At 35.1% G+C, this 19,151-nt stretch overlaps 1 protein-coding gene across 1 annotated transcript in view; it reads left to right on the top strand.

The window, feature by feature from the left end:
* TRPA1 (transient receptor potential cation channel subfamily A member 1) overlaps positions 1 to 19,151 on the top strand; it is a 36,340-nt gene that overhangs the window by 12,839 nt on the left and 4,350 nt on the right. Inside the window, exons 9-24 of the mRNA XM_075024349.1 lie at positions 829 to 928; positions 1,846 to 1,946; positions 3,238 to 3,407; positions 3,497 to 3,661; positions 5,000 to 5,114; positions 6,387 to 6,553; positions 7,438 to 7,531; positions 8,123 to 8,182; positions 9,582 to 9,680; positions 10,535 to 10,605; positions 11,076 to 11,223; positions 14,626 to 14,715; positions 14,922 to 15,091; positions 17,137 to 17,266; positions 17,396 to 17,578; positions 18,578 to 18,646. Coding sequence (XP_074880450.1) covers positions 829 to 928; positions 1,846 to 1,946; positions 3,238 to 3,407; positions 3,497 to 3,661; positions 5,000 to 5,114; positions 6,387 to 6,553; positions 7,438 to 7,531; positions 8,123 to 8,182; positions 9,582 to 9,680; positions 10,535 to 10,605; positions 11,076 to 11,223; positions 14,626 to 14,715; positions 14,922 to 15,091; positions 17,137 to 17,266; positions 17,396 to 17,578; positions 18,578 to 18,646 — 1,932 coding nt within the window. The remainder of the gene's footprint in view (positions 1 to 828; positions 929 to 1,845; positions 1,947 to 3,237; positions 3,408 to 3,496; positions 3,662 to 4,999; positions 5,115 to 6,386; positions 6,554 to 7,437; positions 7,532 to 8,122; positions 8,183 to 9,581; positions 9,681 to 10,534; positions 10,606 to 11,075; positions 11,224 to 14,625; positions 14,716 to 14,921; positions 15,092 to 17,136; positions 17,267 to 17,395; positions 17,579 to 18,577; positions 18,647 to 19,151) is intronic.

Here is a 19,151-nt window from a genome sequence, read left to right as displayed (position 1 = left end):
CATCATAAAATATACATACGTGTCATTGGTTCATTTACTTGTATCTTCATACTCCCTTGTTGGCAGGATTTTTTATATAGATATGTTAATGCTCATAGTATTTTGCTGATATGATCATAGTGATACTGTGACCATAGTGACCATACTGTCCTGGCAATATGCATCTTGTGCAAAAATAGACAAAACAGTAAAAGCGGGCTTTTGCCAGAATATCTCATTCCAGTCCTTGTGCTTCCCCTAAGGAGAGAGGTCATATCAAAAACCTTGAGTTTGGAGAATAAAAACGTGTCTGCTGTTGATACAGCTACTTTGGGGTCAAAATTAACTTGGCACATATAGCTTATGATGAAGCATAGAAAATTAAGATAGATCAAGATGTACAGGTCAAACTATACTAATCTCTGGATGCATTACTTCTTGAGCAGTATTCACATAGTGTAGAGGTTCAGAAGGGTTTTGCTCTGGTAATTGTTTGGTAAGTAAGACCACATTTCTTCCAGAGCTTCAATCCCAGTATTTTCAAGTTAGAATTATATATTTTGAGTATTTAAATGCATGGAAAGGTACCCTAACCAAAGATCATACCTAGAAGTAGGCCACTATTATTTAGGCATCTAAACTTATGTGTATAGTTGACTGGGCTGTGGCTGATAGTTTGAAAACGTAGTAGTTTTATATAGAGATGTAATGTGTTTATTGAATTTACTTATCTGGAGCATCTGGAGTTATTAAGAATACCTGTAATTCTGCTATGCTTATAAAGGGCAGCACCATTTTAAAATTTATTTTATTCGTTATTCATGATAAACTTGAAATTCTTTATTGCAGGGGGCTAATATTGATAGTGTTGACATAGAAGGTCGATCCCCGCTTCTGTTGGCCACTTCCTGTGCATCATGGAAAATTGTGAATTTACTGCTCTCAAAAGGTAAAAAAGAATATACACATATGATACACTTCCTTTGAGCAGGGTTCATACATGTTAACACATACTCTGCATCTAACTTTCCTTTGAATTTCAATTCCGTGCTTCAGCATACAGTCTAGGAGCAGCTGACCTAAATGGCTGCACAGTGCTGGTATCCTGTAAGATGAAGAAAGAATTAGCGTGATGATTTCACCCTTTTTAATACAGAGTGAACAGGCTGTAGAAAAATGTGTATGCCATGTGTCTTGCTTCTCAAGGTAGAGGTCACACTGGCACTCCATCCCTGCATTCCTTAGCAGTTCACAAAGTGAGCAGAACTGTGGAATAAATACACCACTTACACAGAGTCATGTTTTGTACCAGCAATCAATCTTTAAATGTTAAAGCCCATATTTCAAGCATTACCTGTGATTTTATATGATCACAGTCACCTTGAAAATGTTTGAGCTATATATTTCAATTGCTACACTTTTGGTGCAAGCTAATTTTTGTTACTATATTTCTTCTTGTTAATAGTAATATAACTGATACTGTTAATAAGCCCTGTAATAAGTTTTGAAGCTGTATCAAGATTACAACTTTAAACAATTAGAAGAGGTGTTCATCTGCATCTTTAAATTACCTCTTTATTTGTGGATGCTCAGTGCCTCTGGATATAAGGGCCCCACATAAATCTTAGTGCTGCAATAAAATACAAAATCCATACATACATGAGATAACAATGAAATCTAAGTGTCAGTAGGGGTTTTTCTGTAAGTAAAATTGTATGTTACAATATTGACTTGAAATAATATTTGTTATTTTATAGATTTATAAACACATTTGTTCAACATTTGTTCCTTTGTCTTAAACATCGTAATTAGTGCCAGGGGCCAGCAGTTTTGAAGTTGCTGGTATTTATTTCCATATTTATCTAGGAGCAAATGTATCATTAAAAGATCATCTTGGTCGGAATTTCTTGCATTTGACGGTATTGCAGCCTGGAGGATTACAGCATCTGAATGAGAAATTTCTGCAGGTACAGTAAGCATCAATTTATGTCTTTCTCTTACCCTTACTAGAACATGTAAAGAAAAAAGCAACTACCATTTTATTTTGGAATGTTTGTAAAAGTTTGTGGTACCTGTTAGGTTGCCCAGTGTCACAGAAAATAGTTTGAAGAGGTACATACCTCATGCAAACATTTCAAAGCCAATAATACAGTTTTCTTATTGCCAGGCAAAGGAATAACATAATCCCATAAATTATTTTGCTGTTGGGGGATTGAATAGCTCAAGAGGTAGGCAATAAAATATAGAACTTTTCACTTCTATTTTCCCAGCTTGCATGCAGTAAAGCTAGGGGATATGCTCTTATTCAGTCAAATTCTAGGACTTAAATAGCTTACAGCATATTCTGCAGGAGCTTTCTGTGGACTGGACTGTAATGAAGTCTTGGATTTTGTCTTAAAAAGGATTTCAGACATGGATTTGTATTTGGCTATGCTGAGGTAAAGCACTCGTATTGCTAGAGCCCAAGCTTGCTTGAAAGAGTTAAATTTGCTAGCCTCCAGAGCTCCAGAAACAACTTTTTAAGTGTGAATCAAGTATAACTGATCTTAAAACATCTGCTGAAGTCTGTAAACAACTTTGATTAGTAATGCAGAATGGATTTAACCTCCCTTTTCAGCAGATGTAGAGAATCAGTTTTAAACCAGGGTGATAACTCTCAGTTGTCTGCATGGACTTTCTAATTATTGATCATACTAATAATTCAGACAAAAGGTGGAGCAGACCCGGGGAGGAGATTTCTAGTCGCTTTAAGAAAGGCTACACGTAGGATAGTGTTAGACAAGGTATGGAGCTAAAACAGGAAAATGAAGATGAGAAAGAGAAATGTGAGAAATAAAATTACACTGTAAACCAGTGAACTGATGGTTCTTGACAGCCAGAGGTTTTGCTACTGAATACAGAGTATAAACTGCCCTTACATTCTGTAGAAGCCTTCTGCTGACAGCAATGAGTATTATGGTTGAATGGCAGCAAAGAAGAATCTCCTGTATATTTGTACTGTGGATGGATTGCAGTAAGGGTGCAGACTGGCAAACTGCTGTGTTCTTCAAAGAGTAGTTGTTTGAAAAAATGGTGACCCACAAATCAGCAGACATTAAATGCTTATTGTTGCTGAATTTACTTTTCCTAAAGTTTGTTTCTTATTTTTAGATACTGCTTTAAAGTATTAATGCTATTGTTACAAGCTATTAGAAGCTGTGGAGCATTAGTGATGTAAATATAATTCTGTGCTTTCGGTTTTTTTGGGGGGGTTAACAGATGGAACATATTAAAAATCTTGTAGTGGATGAAGATAATGAAGGATGCACGCCATTGCATTATGCATGCAGACAAGGTGTGGCCCTCTCTGTAAATAATTTACTCAGCCTCAACGTTTCCATCTACTCTAAGAGCAGGGACAAGAAGTCACCATTACACTTTGCTGCCAGGTTAGTAGTGCAGTCTAGGCAATGGAATCAATGCCATTTTTTCCATTTGTATTTTTTTTTACATTAATTTCTATGTTTATCTTTCAAAGCTATGGGCGCATCAATACATGTCAACGACTTATAAGAGATATGAAAGACACAAGACTTTTGAATGAAGGTGATAAGAAGGGAATGACTCCCCTTCATTTGGCAGCCCAGAATGGTCATGAGAAGGTAGTTCAGTTTCTTCTGAAGAGAGGGGCCCTTTTTCTCTGGTAAGTATACAGATTTCCATTCATTAAGGCAAAAAAGAACTATCACCCTACATTTTATGTCCATCTGCTGGGAAGTTAATACAATATAAATATAAATACAATATATGAAAATATTTAATATATTAATATATACAAATATAAATATACAATATAAGAGCATATTTATGAAATATTTGTAAAACTAAGCTGCTTCAGCCTGACACAGAATCATAGCTAACTTTAAAGCAAAGCTTCTAGTGCTGGGGAAACTGAGATTTCTCTAAATACAACTGAGAGAAGAATATTGAATCTTTTGATGGAAAAAATAATGTTTGGGAAATATTATAATTACATCCCCTTCACTTACAGGCTTGAGTAGGGGTTCTTAGGATTGATGGTTCACAGGCAACTTGCCTTGCACTCGTAAGTGCTGATTTCAGGTCAAAGACCCTCAGATCATTGGCAGCCTCACAAAAGCTTCCAGGCTCACACCTCTAAGGCCAGGAGCCAAAGCTACCAAAAGTTGAGAGTCCTGTTGCCAGGGTACAGTCTACAGCTTTAACTTTCAAATCCTGTGCTTCCAAGTTCACTGCAGCTACACCTTGGAGCTAGAGGCCTAAGCATTCTGAGGAGATCTTTAGCAAACAGGCCTGTCATACATTCATTATTTGTGACTGCAGAGGACCCACTAAATGGACTACTGTCAAACCCTTTATTTCCAGTGTCCTTAGCTGGACTAGTGCACCTAGCAACGATAGAGATGATAATATACATATACATACAAGTATATGTATGTATATCTATGTGAACACATGTATGTGTTTATGTATTTAGGCTTAATTTAGAGTTAAATCTGGCATTTTTTAAATAAATGTCCTGGTGGGTTCTATGTGATAAAAGGCTTAATGAGTTTCGTTATACTAAGGTAAAGTAATATTGATAGGCATAGATTTGTATGCTTATAATGTTTTATATATTCACTATGTTTAAATGCAAAATTCTGTAATGTGGCCATGGTCTATGCCACATGTGTTGCCAAGTATTAGTAACAGAATATTGCTAGGATTTCTGTCATTTTCAAGGGACATATAAGAAAATGGGCACAATCCATATATATACAGAAATAGAGAGAGAGAAGAAAAGAGAGGGGGTGACCCAAATACTATTATTGAGTTGAACCTTTTACTTCCAGACGATGCATTGATAATCACATAATAGTTCACAGAAGGCATGGGCATCTCTGCAGTAGTCATGGCAAATAAAAGAAGTTTGAGTCAAAGGAGGAGGCATTTAAATTTACTTTAAATTTATAAGAAGTTTTCCATTTATAATTATTAATTTTATACTGCTACATGTAAGTGATTATAAAGGCTGGACAGCCCTGCACCATGCTGCCTTCGGAGGATACACTCGCACAATGCAGATCATTTTGGATACTAATGTGAAGTGTACTGACAGAGTGGATGAAGAAGGGGTATGTGTTCACACAGCATTATTTGTTTCTTGTCTGCTGTTATTTCTAGACCAAACGTCAGTGCTGTTAGTAGTTTTCCACTGTGGATTACATGTGTATTATTTCATTTCCTGTAGCAGATTTAAAGTCTTTATACTTCACCACTGTTAAAGTTTATTGCTTAGATTAATATATGATTGCTGAAATTGTTACCCAATTCTTTTAAGTGGGAGACAAAAAAAATGCAAATAGCCTAATGGAAAACATAAAATACTGAGTATGTTAGACATGTTCCCCTTGCCCCCTTTACAATGCAAGAGTATTTTAACAATGTAGTATAAACATGGGTAATTTAAATTTAAAGAGCTTATACAGATTTTAAAAAATCCAGTATCAACTGTAGCTCATTAACATATTGTTTGAAATCCATCCGTTCTGCACAGCAATGTCCAATAGATACAGCTGCTGTCTTGCTCTGAAGTTTGGACAAATGCAGTATCTTTTGGGTCAAGACAAAATCCATTTCCTGGATTGGAGACCTCTTGTATGAACCTGTCTAACAGTTCTCCATCAGGCAATATAGGGTGGTCATTTTAATGAACTATTCAGTTTCCAACACAGAAGGTGCTGATTTTTCTGAGAACTGGTGTTGAAAACATTTAGCATTATTACATTAGAAACAAATCTTGCCTAGAAATTAATGAGAAGCCAATGCTTAGTTCTTCATTTCCCTCAGAAGAGTCTGGGTGAGTTGGGAAGTCTTTCAAAATTCAGTTTCAGTGTGACTTGATTCCGAAACCACTCATTGCCTTCCTTTTATGAAAATACCAGTGAAAAAAATGTTCCTCTTATAAAACTGTGCCTGCAGATTTTCTTGCAGATTTGTTTGTATGAGCATATCTGGATATAATTGGATGCTTCTTTTCCTGATTATCAAATGCAGCTGTTCTGTATATGTAGATACCATAATTTTTACCTGTTTGTGACTTGCAGTTTGTTAGTTACAAAACTAAAAGATATTAATAAATTGGCTTTTCTTACCTACAGCTGAGTTTCCTCTTCAGATTTAGCGCTACTGTTGCTGTAGAGGTAGAATAAAGAATTTGTCTATAATGTCTATCAGAATCTCTGTGATGATATTCGATTTTTTAATGTTGCTAGTAAAATTATTCAGGACTTGCAACTGAGAATAGCATGTGGCTTTTCAATGTGGGAAACAACTGAAATATGTACCTTTTCTTTTTTTTTTAAATGATTCTCATGGATGCATTGCTGTACTACTTTTCTGCACAGAACACAGCTTTGCATCTGGCTGCAAGAGAAGGACATGCAAAAGCAGTAAGGTTACTTCTTGACTATGGTGCGAAAATTCTGTTCAACAAAGCAGTAGCTTCTTTTTTCCATGAAGCAATACACAATAGGAGAAAAGATGTAGTGTCTGCTGTCATTTTGCACAAAAGGTAAGGTACACAGAAAATGTTTTTTGACTTTATTTTCTGTTGTGTTTTGTTTTGTTTTTTAACTGAGATTAAGTTCTGAAAACCTGCAGTTTAATAAGTAAAACTGAGTGCATACTTTAAAATTCTAGAGATTATGTTGTGTTCTAGTGAGAGCATATAAAAAAAGGCATAATTGTAATGGACAGTAGATATGTGGAATGTTGTTTTCCATGTTAGATTGAGTATTCAGATTCTGTTAAAAAAAACCATGTAGAAGCCATTAGAAAGAAGTAAACCTTCCCATGTCTTCCGTCTTCTTAATACATAATTTTGGCCTTTCACATAATGCTTCAATACCTACAGAATTTTAAGCAAAATGTAAACAACTGATACCATTCAAGAGATTTAATTTTAAAACGTTGTTTTAAATGTTGCAAATATTTAAAATGTGGCAGTTCAGCTGCAGTTTAGACTATTTTATATTACAATACAGTGAAGCCCCACTTCAGAAATAAAAGTGTTGCACCATTGCCTAATGATCACATCTCTTGGTAAGAGTTGCAGGAACACTTCCATTATTTTACTGTATTTATTATTACTCACCTGATCTTGTAACCCAAGATTCCAGCTTTAGTTCAAGTTTCATATTTTTAGAAGGTCTTGTCATAGTTGAAACATTTCTGTTTAATTGATAACAGAATTAAACATGAATCATTCTTAGAGAAGCATCCAAAATGTTACTCAGTTACTCCCCAAACAGCTGATTTTCCAATTAATGGTATGTAAACTTGTTACACATTGTGATTTGCAAGATAATATCTTAAATAAAACAAATAATCTAAAAGTAGTTAATTTAAAAGAGAAGCAACGAATTCATTTTCCATTATCTTAACTCATTTTTGCAGATGGGAAGAAGCTGTTGTGACATTCTCTCACTATTCTAGTGCCAATAAGTGTCCTTTGCTGGAAATGGTTGAGTATCTTCCTGATTCATTTAAAGTAAGTTTTCTGTACATAGTAAAGAAATGACCACACAAAAAAACCTTAGTTATGTTGCATCATTTGCCATTGTTTTTCTAATGCTGTCCTCACTAATAAGTATTATTATAAAATAGAAACAATATAAATTCACAAACTGATTTAATTGTATTTTAGTGATGGTTTCAGTTTGGCCAATTTAATTTCTTTAGTATTAGAAAAAGTTCTTTGCTTCCTGAGGTCAATGGAATCATGAGTATAAAAGTGATGGAAGTCAGAAGAGAATTTGGTTCAAAACCATTTGAGATATTTTCACCTTCTGAGCTAACTGTTAAATGACACTACAGAAATGCTTTTTATTAAAATAGCAAGTGACTTGGTATATATATATTCATAAGCACTTCACATTTTGTACTTGCAAGCTAACATGTAGCCTTGTAAACTGCATAGTTTCATTACGTCTTCAAAACATACACCATAAAATCTGACTGAATCATCACTTCCATTAGATGTCTGCTGTATTTGAAGGTCATTTTCTTCAGGTACAAACATATTCTTTCTGATGAACATTATTTATATCACCTTAATTCACTTTTCTGTTCATCTACAAAGCTGGTTTTGGACAACTGCATAATTGAGTCTTCAGAGGAAAAGACAAGTCGAGACTTCTATGTAAGTGGATGACAAAATTTATGAAGACAGTACATTTTACGGTCTTATGATAGAATATGTCACAATGTGCCTGGCTATATGTTAGCAGTAGTACATTATTTGGATAATAATTAAGTTGCAAAATCATCAGCTTGGCTTTTAGCTACTAATACTGAACTAAATTCTAATACCTCTTAAATATTTTCTATAGTTGCAATTATAGTTCTGTAGTTTGTAAATTGAAATCAGCCAATACTTAAACTTGATTTGTGAATAATTCAGTAGTTATTCACCAATAACTGTATTTGAATCTGTGCTTTTAATATGTATTTGGCAAAAAACTCCTCAGTATTAGGATGACTTTTAAATATCACTTCATCAGATACTAGCAATCTTCAACTCTTAGTCTCTTTTGTTTTTTTTCTCAGCAAAGCCACTGATTTAATTCTCTTTATTGCCTCTGTGACACTGAAATGAGCACATTTGTGACTTGAAAGTTTGGAAAGTACACAATATGTATACTTTAATGTATATGTCAAGTTCCTATGGATAAGATACACTTATAGATGAATATCAGATCTTAACAGAAAACACAGGTGACTGATCTTATTTTATCCTTTGGGCTGTAAACAGCTTTGAAGTTCAGTTTCTGTAATCTTCATGCTTATGCATTTTCACAAGTATAACATTAAACCTGAGCAATCTATGGACTTTATCTTTGCTGTGTTAATTCTTGCAATCAAGCTGGGTATCAGAGGTTATGGATATTTCAAAAAAACAGTAATAGAAGACATAATATCTATTTATGCATATCAGAAGCATGCCAATCATAAGTAATGCAATTGTCATCAGTAATTTAGAGTCCAACATGTTTCTTTTTTGTAAATTCTTGTCCAAAATCTTAAGCAATAGATTGCTTTCACAATGCTAAGGAGGTGTGAATGTTCTACAGTTATGTTATCTTTGAAGCCATATTGAAAACCACCTTATCAATTATTATATTGGATTCTGACTACATCATTAACAGAAAACTTTCAATTTTTCTGCTACTGTACATTTTCTTTATATTGTGTTATCAAAGCCATATAACTTTTAAACACAAGCTTTTCTCCAAAGTCAACATTAAAACAAATTAGTTATGAGAGTGACCTTTTTAAACTGTAATATTTTAAGAAGAAATGTGTGCTTTTTATTTTACAATTCAAAACGGCTGTTTAATCATCTTAGTCATAGATGTGTATCTTGATGGCATGCGTTCACTGACAGAGAAACTAACAATCAATATACATCAGTGTTCTAATTTGATACAATATGTCCTTTTTTTCTCTAAAGGATAACCTTTTTTAAATTAAGCACATTGTCTCAGTCTTAGATTATCAGTTTAATCACATTTAAATGCTGGTGCATGTTTATTATTCAGATTGAATATAACTTCAGATATCTCCAGTGTCCCCTGACGCTTAACAAGAAACTAAAGGATGGTGAAGACATTTTCTATGAACCACTTACCACTTTAAATGTAAGTAAGTTCTTTATTTTACTGTGACATCATTCCATGCTGTCTTGCTTTAGATAAAATCAAGAGGTTTGAATTTTTCATTATAATATTTCTTCTCCAAAGCCCATAACTCTGTATATTTAAAGTATATTGAAATGAAGTATGGGCTAAAGTTCTTATGGTCTAAGTAATAAATAACATTTCTTTTAGTTTTAGATAAAAATTCTTAAGTTTATTTAAACAACTATGAATTTTTCAAGAGAACGTGCTGTACATGCAGGTAATACATCAAAAAACCCCATACTCCAGTCATTGTAGTGACCATGCACTGGAATGTAAGGCTTTGAAAAACCTGACAAAACTGATTTTTTCATATGCTAATTGCAAAACACTTCCTGTGCCTAAAACACATTTTGCTGTTCTTTCACATTGCCAGTATGTTCTGTCATTCTTTGTCAGAAAATGTTTACAGAACAAACTTTCTGGGTTAGTCAGTTACTTTTTGGGCTTCCTGTAGGCAATTAGACTTGGTATACTGTCAAATAATAAATAAATAAGTATTTTCTTGTTAAATGTAACCAGAAAACTTGGTCAACTCACAGGTGTAGTTGGCAATAGTCTGTACAATTTTTTAAAGATTGAAATAGACTAACAGAGCAGCGGGAGAGAAGCTGAATGCCTCAGTAGGCAGAGAACGCATGATAGTAATAGCTTTGGACCGGAGTGCATAAACAAAAGAACTTTGCAATATCTCACAGACATTTTACTTTTGATTCGGCTAATATTCAAGTAAAGAAGGTGGCTTAGCCAGTTTTGTAAGCACTTTACTTAGCTAGATGAGATAAATTTGATCCTTCTGCTTTCTTGTTTTGTAGGCCATGGTACGCCACAATCGGATGGAGCTACTCAGTCATCCCGTGTGTAAAGAATATTTGCTTATGAAATGGTACGTGTATTGTAATGTACATAAATTATAATACTGCATGTCAGGGTGAAGGCTGTTGTGCCTGAGAGTTGTTTACTAAGGTGTACATATTTATAGTGTTGACTGAAGCAAATGTCTTTTCCATATAACCTCTCACAAGCATATTTAGAATATGCTGATGATTATTGTATAAAATGTAGCTTAGTATTTAGTAGTGATTCTTTGATATTTACAGCAAAGACAACCACTATCTTTGTTTCTGCTTTATTGCAAAAATATATAATAGGATTGCCGAGTTAAAAAGAAAAGGAATATTTCAGAATGGCCAATACACTATTGTCCACATAAAGCTCGATGAACACATTCATCACAAAAGGACATTTTAAGAAATGTTTATTTCCTCATCTTGAAAACATTGTTGGCTGTTACATTTGAATGCATGCTCTTCTAAATTTGTAAAGTGTTGTAACTTTCACGTTCTCACTTTCAAGGATGGCCTATGGGTTTCGAGCACATCTAATGAATTTAGGCATATATTCTCTTGGTCTCATCCCACTGACTCTTCTGGTCACTCACATACAGCCAGGAAGACCTCTGAATGGAACAGAGATCTATGAAGCAAGACCATTAGAATATGAGGTACTGAGTTTCCTTATTAGTTACAATATATTTAGAATTTTTATAGCAAAAAGGTATGATTATTTAAATTTCTAGAATTATTTATGATTTAGCAACTCTAAGGAACAGAATTGAAGTGTGTATTTTTAAACATTCAGCAGCAACTTCTGTAGATAATTTTCAGTTCTTGTTTCTTATTTTTAATCTTTTCTGAAAATTTTACGTCTGGTACATGGTTACTTGTAATTCTTCCCTGAAGTGAATATTTCTTTAGTGTTGAAGAAAAAGGATTAAGGTGTATTTAATTATGAAAAGACAGAAAACAGTGGATTCTTTAGCTTTCTATGTCCTTTTAATTTTCAACCAAAATAGCTGGATATTGCACATTTAAAATTTGACATAGAAAGAGTAGCCAATAATAAAGTGCTTTTGGGTATTCAGATACATCTTTCTTTGCCCATAATATATATTACTTTCCCTTGCAGGCCCAGTATTTCTTCATTAGGCTCAAAAACTATGAGGCTAGGACAGAACAATTTTTGCCAGTCTGTATATGGCTACCTCATGTACCACAGTAGTGAAAAATGTAACAACAGAATTCAGTCATATATGGATGGAAAACTCTGTGAAAGATTTTTAAGTATATTGGTTGTTTCCTATAATCCCTGTTTATAAAATTGAAAGAAAAAAAAATAGAAAAAGTTGTGTTGTGCCAAAATGTGAATGATATACCCCCATTTTGGAATTATGGTATCTCAGAATGAAAAACTTGATTAGGTAGCAAAGCACATATGCATCATAGTAACTTTTGCATATCTGAGTCTCAGTCACAACTGTGATAGGTATGGGACTGCTCCAGTAGTTTATGAATAGTGATCTCATTCATGATATGCATTGGATGGAAATGATGCTTTAGTTAGGGCCATAAGACAAAATCAGAAATCAGAAATAGTGTGGCCAGCAGGAGCAGGGAGGTGGTTGTTCCACTGTACTTGGCACTGGTGAGGCCACACCTCGAGTACTGTGTTCAGTTTTGGGCCCCTCACTACAGGAAAGACATTGAGGTGCTGGAGTGTGTCCAGAGAAGGGCAATGAAGATGGTGAGGGGCCTGAAGCACAAGTCTTACGAGGAGTGGCTGAGAGAACTGGGGTTGTTTAGTCTGGAGAAAAGGAGGCTGAGGGGAGACCTTATCGCTCTCTACAGCTGCCTCAAAGGGGGGTTGTAGTGAGGTGGGTGCTGATCACTTCTGTCTCAGGTGGCTGGAGATAGGACAAGAGGAAATGGCCTCAAGTTGCGGCAAGGGAGATTTAGGTTGGATATTAGGAAAAATTTCTTTACTGAGAGGGTTGTCAGGCATTGGAATAGGCTGCCCAGGGAAGTGGTTGAGTCACCATCCCTGGAGGTACTCAAAAAGCACATGGACAAGGTACTCCAGAACATGGTTTAGTGGGCATGGTTGATGTTTGGACTTGATGATCTTGAAGGTCTTTTCCAACCTAAATGATTCTATGATTCTATGTTTCTGTAAGGAAGGCAAGCAAGGATGGAGCCTGTCTCGGGATAAACCTGTCCTCCATAGATACTTTTGGGTTATTAAGAGACAAAGCTCCAACTTTTTTTCAGAAGCTGGAACTGCAATAATTAGGACATCATAGAGAACTGAAGAAGTTAGACTTGCCAAGTCCACCGCTACAGGAGAATGAGGCTTTAGAAAAGAAAGACATTGGTGTGACTGGTTGATGTCCTTTTTGTAAGTGTTTCCTTCCTGCAGTTAAAACTAAGCAGTATTCTGTCTTTTAAGAAGGCTGTGTTATCCCTAAGCTGAACATTGTACTAAACTTCCAGAAAGGAAAATGCAAATTCTGTGGTTTATTGAACCTGTGAGTACAACTCATACATAGTGTTACACTCCTGTGCCCATGTGAAGGGCAGGAAAGTCACAGAGCTCTGTCTCCACAACATTAAGTCATATATTCTGAGAAGAGACACCTGTGTCATTAGCCCTGAAACGGTAACGTACTGGTGTTAATGGGGACAAGATTTTGTTGTGTGGCAAACTTTTTGAATGGTCCATTTCAAATAAGTGATTTTTTTCAATAAAATGAAGGATTTTGGCAAGAAAAAAAAAAGAGGCAAGAAAATATTTTACAGTTCTTTGGGGAGATAAAAGACATAAAGGTGAAATAGAAACTCAGAAAGCATATGCTAGTAGAAATATGAAATAAAATGAAATCAAGGGATATAAAAGGTTCATGAGGATATCCTGATATATGAAAACATCTGGAGAATCACATACACAGCCCAGCCCAGTACATGCGAGATTCTCAAAGATTCAGAAGCCAGAAGAACTTGCAGAACTGGAAGAATTCATGCTCCACTAACTCACTGATTTTCCTGGTGGAAGACAGGAGAATGGCAGGAGCTGCATACAGCAGACGGAGGAATAACTCAGACTGACCCAGGTCCTTGAATCATCAGAGACTGGGTGGAAGATGCACAGTTGGAAGAGGGAGTCCTGTCCTTCAGTGAGCAGGGATGCCAGCTGGTGGAGAGGCAGTGCACTGAACAGGACTCATGAAGGTGCTGCCTGAGAGACTAGAGTAACAGCAGTGTACATGAAATGTCATGCACTGGAGGAAATGGTGTCCTAATGACCCAGTAATGGGAATGGAGTGGGGAAAGCCAACTCTTCAGGAAGAACAGTGTTACAGAACATGGTGCTATACTCTTAACGCAGGTTGGAAAGGGACATCGCAATGGGGCAGATGCTGATGTGTATTGCAGCACCACTGAAAAGCAAGTGCCATGGATTGGTGGTCTCCCTATGAGTTAACGAACCCCTCAGATGGGGAATTAGCTCTTATTATTAAAGATGTCTCTTATTAAAGATGAAATTCACTATTGTTATCTATGCCAATAGAAGGCTTTTCACAACAAAGTTGTCTTTCCCTATACTGGTTGTAAAGGGAGACATCAAAGGCAGCAGCCACATAATAAGGGTGCCAGGGCTTCCAATTTGTCCAAAGACTTCTATTGCTGTTCTGGATACTACACTATGGTAGTGAAGTTATGGACAACAGAATTTGTCTTTATGTTCATCCAGTGGCAAAACATACTGAAAATGCATAGATACTGCAATTTCAGTTCCCAAACTTGAACAGTAGTAGTAAGGAAGCTGCATAGCAACCATTTATCATGGGAATGCTCAAACTTTCATACTTGAATTACTTAAACACAATATACATGACATGTATTTCATAATAAATACTAGTAGAACAGAATTTAGATAGTAATAAGTTTATATGAAGCAAGCTAACAGAGTTTCTTAACTTGGCAATGTAACGTATATGTAGTAGGTAGAGCTGAAATAAATGTTCATTTAAGAATTTCTAATTTGCTTTGTGCTCTGATTTTTGTTTCAGAACTCATACTTCACAAGGGTGTGTATGTGTTTAGTTTTAATAATGAGTTTACTGGGAATCTGCAAAGAAATATTTCAGCTGATTCAGCAGGTAAATACATAAATAACATTAATCAGACAGTGTGCTTGCATAGCAGTTTAAGTGATATTTAAATAAATCTGATTTTTCCCTAATTAAAAGGGAAATACCAATTTATACATGATTAAAAGTGAGAAGACTATTTAAATAGTGTATTGAATTCAGTGCTTTAATGATGCATGACTTGTAAATATGTATCTGTCTCTCTTAAATCCTAGAAATTGAAATATTTGTTGGATTACTCAAATCTACTGGACTGGACAATTTATACTACAAGCATAATTTTTGTGTCTTCTTTGTTTATTAATACACCAGCTCATTTGCAGTGGGAATGTGGAGCAATTGCTGTATACTTGTCTTGGATGAACTTCTTGCTTTACCTGCAACGGTAAAAGTTATTACATGCTTTACGATAAAATACTTTTTAATATTTTCAGATATTTTACATATCCTAAAGCGTGCCTGTTCAAGTATGATAGCCCTATTTTTTATCTTTATTTTTTCAAGCTATACAAGTTTCCAGATTAGGACCATAAAAAAATTTTAACCTAATGAACTGTAAAGTAGTTTTTAGTGTTTTTCATGTAGGGAATCACAGCATGTGTTATGGCAACTAAAGAAGTAACAAGATTTATTTTAATGTTAAGCAAGCAAAGCCACCATGTATGTCTTTTTAAAAATGTGTTTCATTATACTATATAGACTTTCACTTAAAAAAAAAAACTTCAAATCACAAGAGGCAAAAGGAAGTCTTTTTTTTACCTGGGAGAAGGTAAATTCTTTTATCATTTTACAGGTTAAATGGCACACCCCACTTTTCTAAACCATAGTTTCCTGTAAAAGAATTACAATGGATGAAATTATTTCTTTAGTTGACATTAGGTCTACTTATTGCCATTAATGATCTTAATGCTGTCACTGGTACAATAGTATCCGAGAGTCATGGACTGCAGGAGAGCTGGGTAGAGGGAAAAATAGTGTGGGTGTAGTGCTTAAGATTAATAAATTCAACATGTTTGTGCCTGAGAAAGACTGCCTTGCACAAAGATGAGGTGTGGCTGATCAGCAAAAAAGTGGTGATCTGGAGCTGTTCAGAAAATAAGGATGACAGTATGTGATAACACTGCGTATATGCTCTTCTGATTCTTATTGTATATATTCACTAATCACTCCCATAAGGTTTGGCAGACAGGAAAACACAGCATTTGCTGATTAATTTCAGGATGATTTTACTATGGTTGAGATGTTCAAGGACAAGGTTTGTAAACAGAGTTAATGTCATAAAGAGAGAGCATCTTTATGGTACTGCCTCTGCTCGCAAACCTTATCCTACCTGTGTCTGACCTTACATGACTAATGAATGGGTACATCCTCTCTCCTCTGCTTTGTGCTGTGGGCAAAATGAGGGTTGAACCTAAACAGTAAAAAGTAAATTCATGATTGCCCAACCTTCCTCCTTCTGCTAGATGAAATGCTTCCCTGGCCTGAATATTTCTCATTTGTATAGCAGTAGAACTCTACACATCATTTTTCTAACTCATTCAGGCCATCTCTTCTCAAAGCAACCTGTACCTCCATTCAATGGAGTTTTGCCTAATAAAAGCCTAGTAAATAGGAGATCAGGTTTGCTTTGCTTCCAGGTTGATCTTTTCAGCCTTGCACATAATTTTCAGGGGGAAAATACTGTGGAGGGATTTTTTCAGTTGCTACTGTTATAGCATAAAACAGTCATCTGATCCCCGAATCTGGCAGAGGGCATAAACTCCCAAGTTCACGTTTGGGGGAAAAAGTAGTTTAATCTGCTTTCTAACAACTCATGTTCTGAGATCTAGTTTTTGTGTAAGCCAAAAATGGGAGAGGCTTGCCAGATGACAGACTGTTGTTGGAAGCACAGGTGTCTTAATATTATGCTACTCCCCTTCTCTTCCTGAGCAATGTGTTTCTTTTTGTTTGCTTGTTTTCCATACTTTGTAGTGTCATAAAAAGCAAAATCTTTTTAAATCAGGCATGTCGCTGCTAGATGGATCATGGTGCCCATTGTCCTTTGTTCTGGTTGCTAATTTGCTTCGAAAAGCAGAAAAAAAATGGATTATTTCCTAATGTTATTATTCTGAGTACAACAGTTGTACAATATTGTACTGTCTGTGACTATGGAGAGAGTAAAAGTTGTCCATGAAAAATAGTATCTTGCAGAAGTACTGCTCTGGTGCATTAAAATATACAATTATGTAGTTTAGGCTTGCTGTAAATAAGACCGCTGGCATTCTTTTGGATGTGAAAGTACAATATATTTATACCATCTCAGAATGTCTCAGAGAGGCAAAATGTCTCTTTTCACACATGAAAAACAAGCTTATTTATTGCCTTAGATATATAAGTGTGAGGAACTCTAACTTCAGTATTTAATTTTGCATGTCTTTCCTTATTGCCTAGGTTTGAAAACTATGGCATCTATGTTGTGATGTTCTGGGAAATTTTGAGGACTTTGATTCGGATTGCTGTCGTTTTCTTTTTCCTGATATTGGCCTTTGGACTTAGTTTCTTTGTCCTTTTGGGTTCACAGGTTAGTCAAATGGCATAGTATTTATAATGATAAAAATTTAACTATTTTTGACTAAAGAATCTCAAGAGGTTATTTACAAATTTCATTGGTTCGGATTTTTTTCTTGATTGGTATTTCTTCTTTTTGCAGCAAACGTATAGCACACCTCTGCTTTCTGTAATGAAGACATTTGCCATGATGCTGGGAGACATTAATTACCATGATGCATTCCTTGATCCATTACTAAGCAGTGAATTGCCATATCCATTCCTGAGTTACACAGTTCTCATAATATTTACCTTGCTTATTCCAATCCTTCTTATGAACTTGCTAGTAAGTAAACTACTTATTAATGTACAAAAGTGGATAAGCACAGGTTTATACAGAATTTTTGGCATATAGAATTTCTTCAGTGCTGATTCGTGGCATTCATTCATTATTTAACAAATTTATATTTTTCAGTAAAATATTAAAAAGTTGCCTTTCCCTGGACTCATTTTCCCTCCAGTTTACTGTTCTGAGTATTTTCCCACAGTTAAGTCTTGCAGGGTTATCTTGTATATCTTTAGGTAGTAACTGTGATGGAATTTGAATTGGAGCTGCAATGTGTCATTATAAAGTCTTGTTAAAAAAATTGGGGAACAGTGATTTTAAGAAGTACTTTGATAAATGTGTGCCTCCTAGAGTAGACATAGTCTTAGTTGTTCAACCCCTTTCTGTATCATAACCCAGCACTAACAATATTTTTTTTAAAAAAAACCCAAAACCCAGATCTTCATTCCACGAAAAACAACAGTCAGCAGTAGTGTTAAAACTAACTAATGAGCCTGACCTGAACAAAAAGAATCAGAAAACCTGGTAATGGTGAGAAAGAGAGAAAATATTTAATACGTCTACAGCCATGTTCCGTTGAACATCAATTTTTATTTTTTTTTAGGATATCAGGTTTTTATATGAGCTGAGCAATAAAAATCAAACTATTCAGGTTTTTAAGTTGTTTATTGCTGCCATGATCCTAGTCAATAGAGAGATCAACAACTTTTTTAACATAACAGCAGTAATGAAGAATCAAAAAGAAGGGGTGTTATTCATGACAAATCTTTGAAGTAGCTCTTTCATGCCTTACTGGTAGACAGATAGATGGCATTAAAAAAGCTTACTACATTTCTTGATATGGATTTTCCAAATATGGACAAAAGGGGTATATTTCCAAATTCAAGTGAAACAAATTTAACTTTTGAGTCAAGTCATTTTTTATTTAAATATGAATAAGATATACAGTTGAAGTCACAGACTCTGAAAAAATAGTGAAATCTTTCTTGGTGTTTTTAGATTGGTTTAGCTGTTGGGGACATAGCTGAAGTACAAAAATATGCTGCACTCAAAAGGATTGCAATGCAGGTAAGTAGTATACCATAGAAGCACCAACTATAGGAAGTAGGCATCATTGTTAGAATACCATTGAAATAATTAGCTGATTTATCATCAACATCCCTATCTAACATCTTAGCATCTCTGTAAAGCAACTTGGTGAACATGGGCATCCTATTCTGAATCTCATTTTCAGTCATGTGAGTCATTGTCAAGGAAATGTATAGGCAAATGCATTTTTAAAGAACTTTTGAACAGTCAGTTTGATGACTTCTGAGTTATTCCAGCAACAGAATCTCAAAATGACTAAACACAATGTTTGAAATTGGAGAGTTGCCTTTTAAGGAGAGAATTGATGCAGTGGAAAGAAGGTTAAGGTATACAGAAATCGAAAGGACACCAAATTCATTGCAGTATACTGAAGGCTCACACTGGTCTGTGTACTGACAAGATACCATGCAATACCAGGTATGACTAAGGAACTTAACATGACATTTCTAAATGGTTTTAGTTACCTTAAGATATATGAAGACAC

Source organism: Buteo buteo, chromosome 3 (genome assembly GCF_964188355.1).
Source record: "Buteo buteo chromosome 3, bButBut1.hap1.1, whole genome shotgun sequence".
In the NCBI taxonomy this organism is placed as follows: domain Eukaryota; kingdom Metazoa; phylum Chordata; class Aves; order Accipitriformes; family Accipitridae; genus Buteo; species Buteo buteo.
This window is presented reverse-complemented; position numbering and strand designations above follow the sequence as displayed.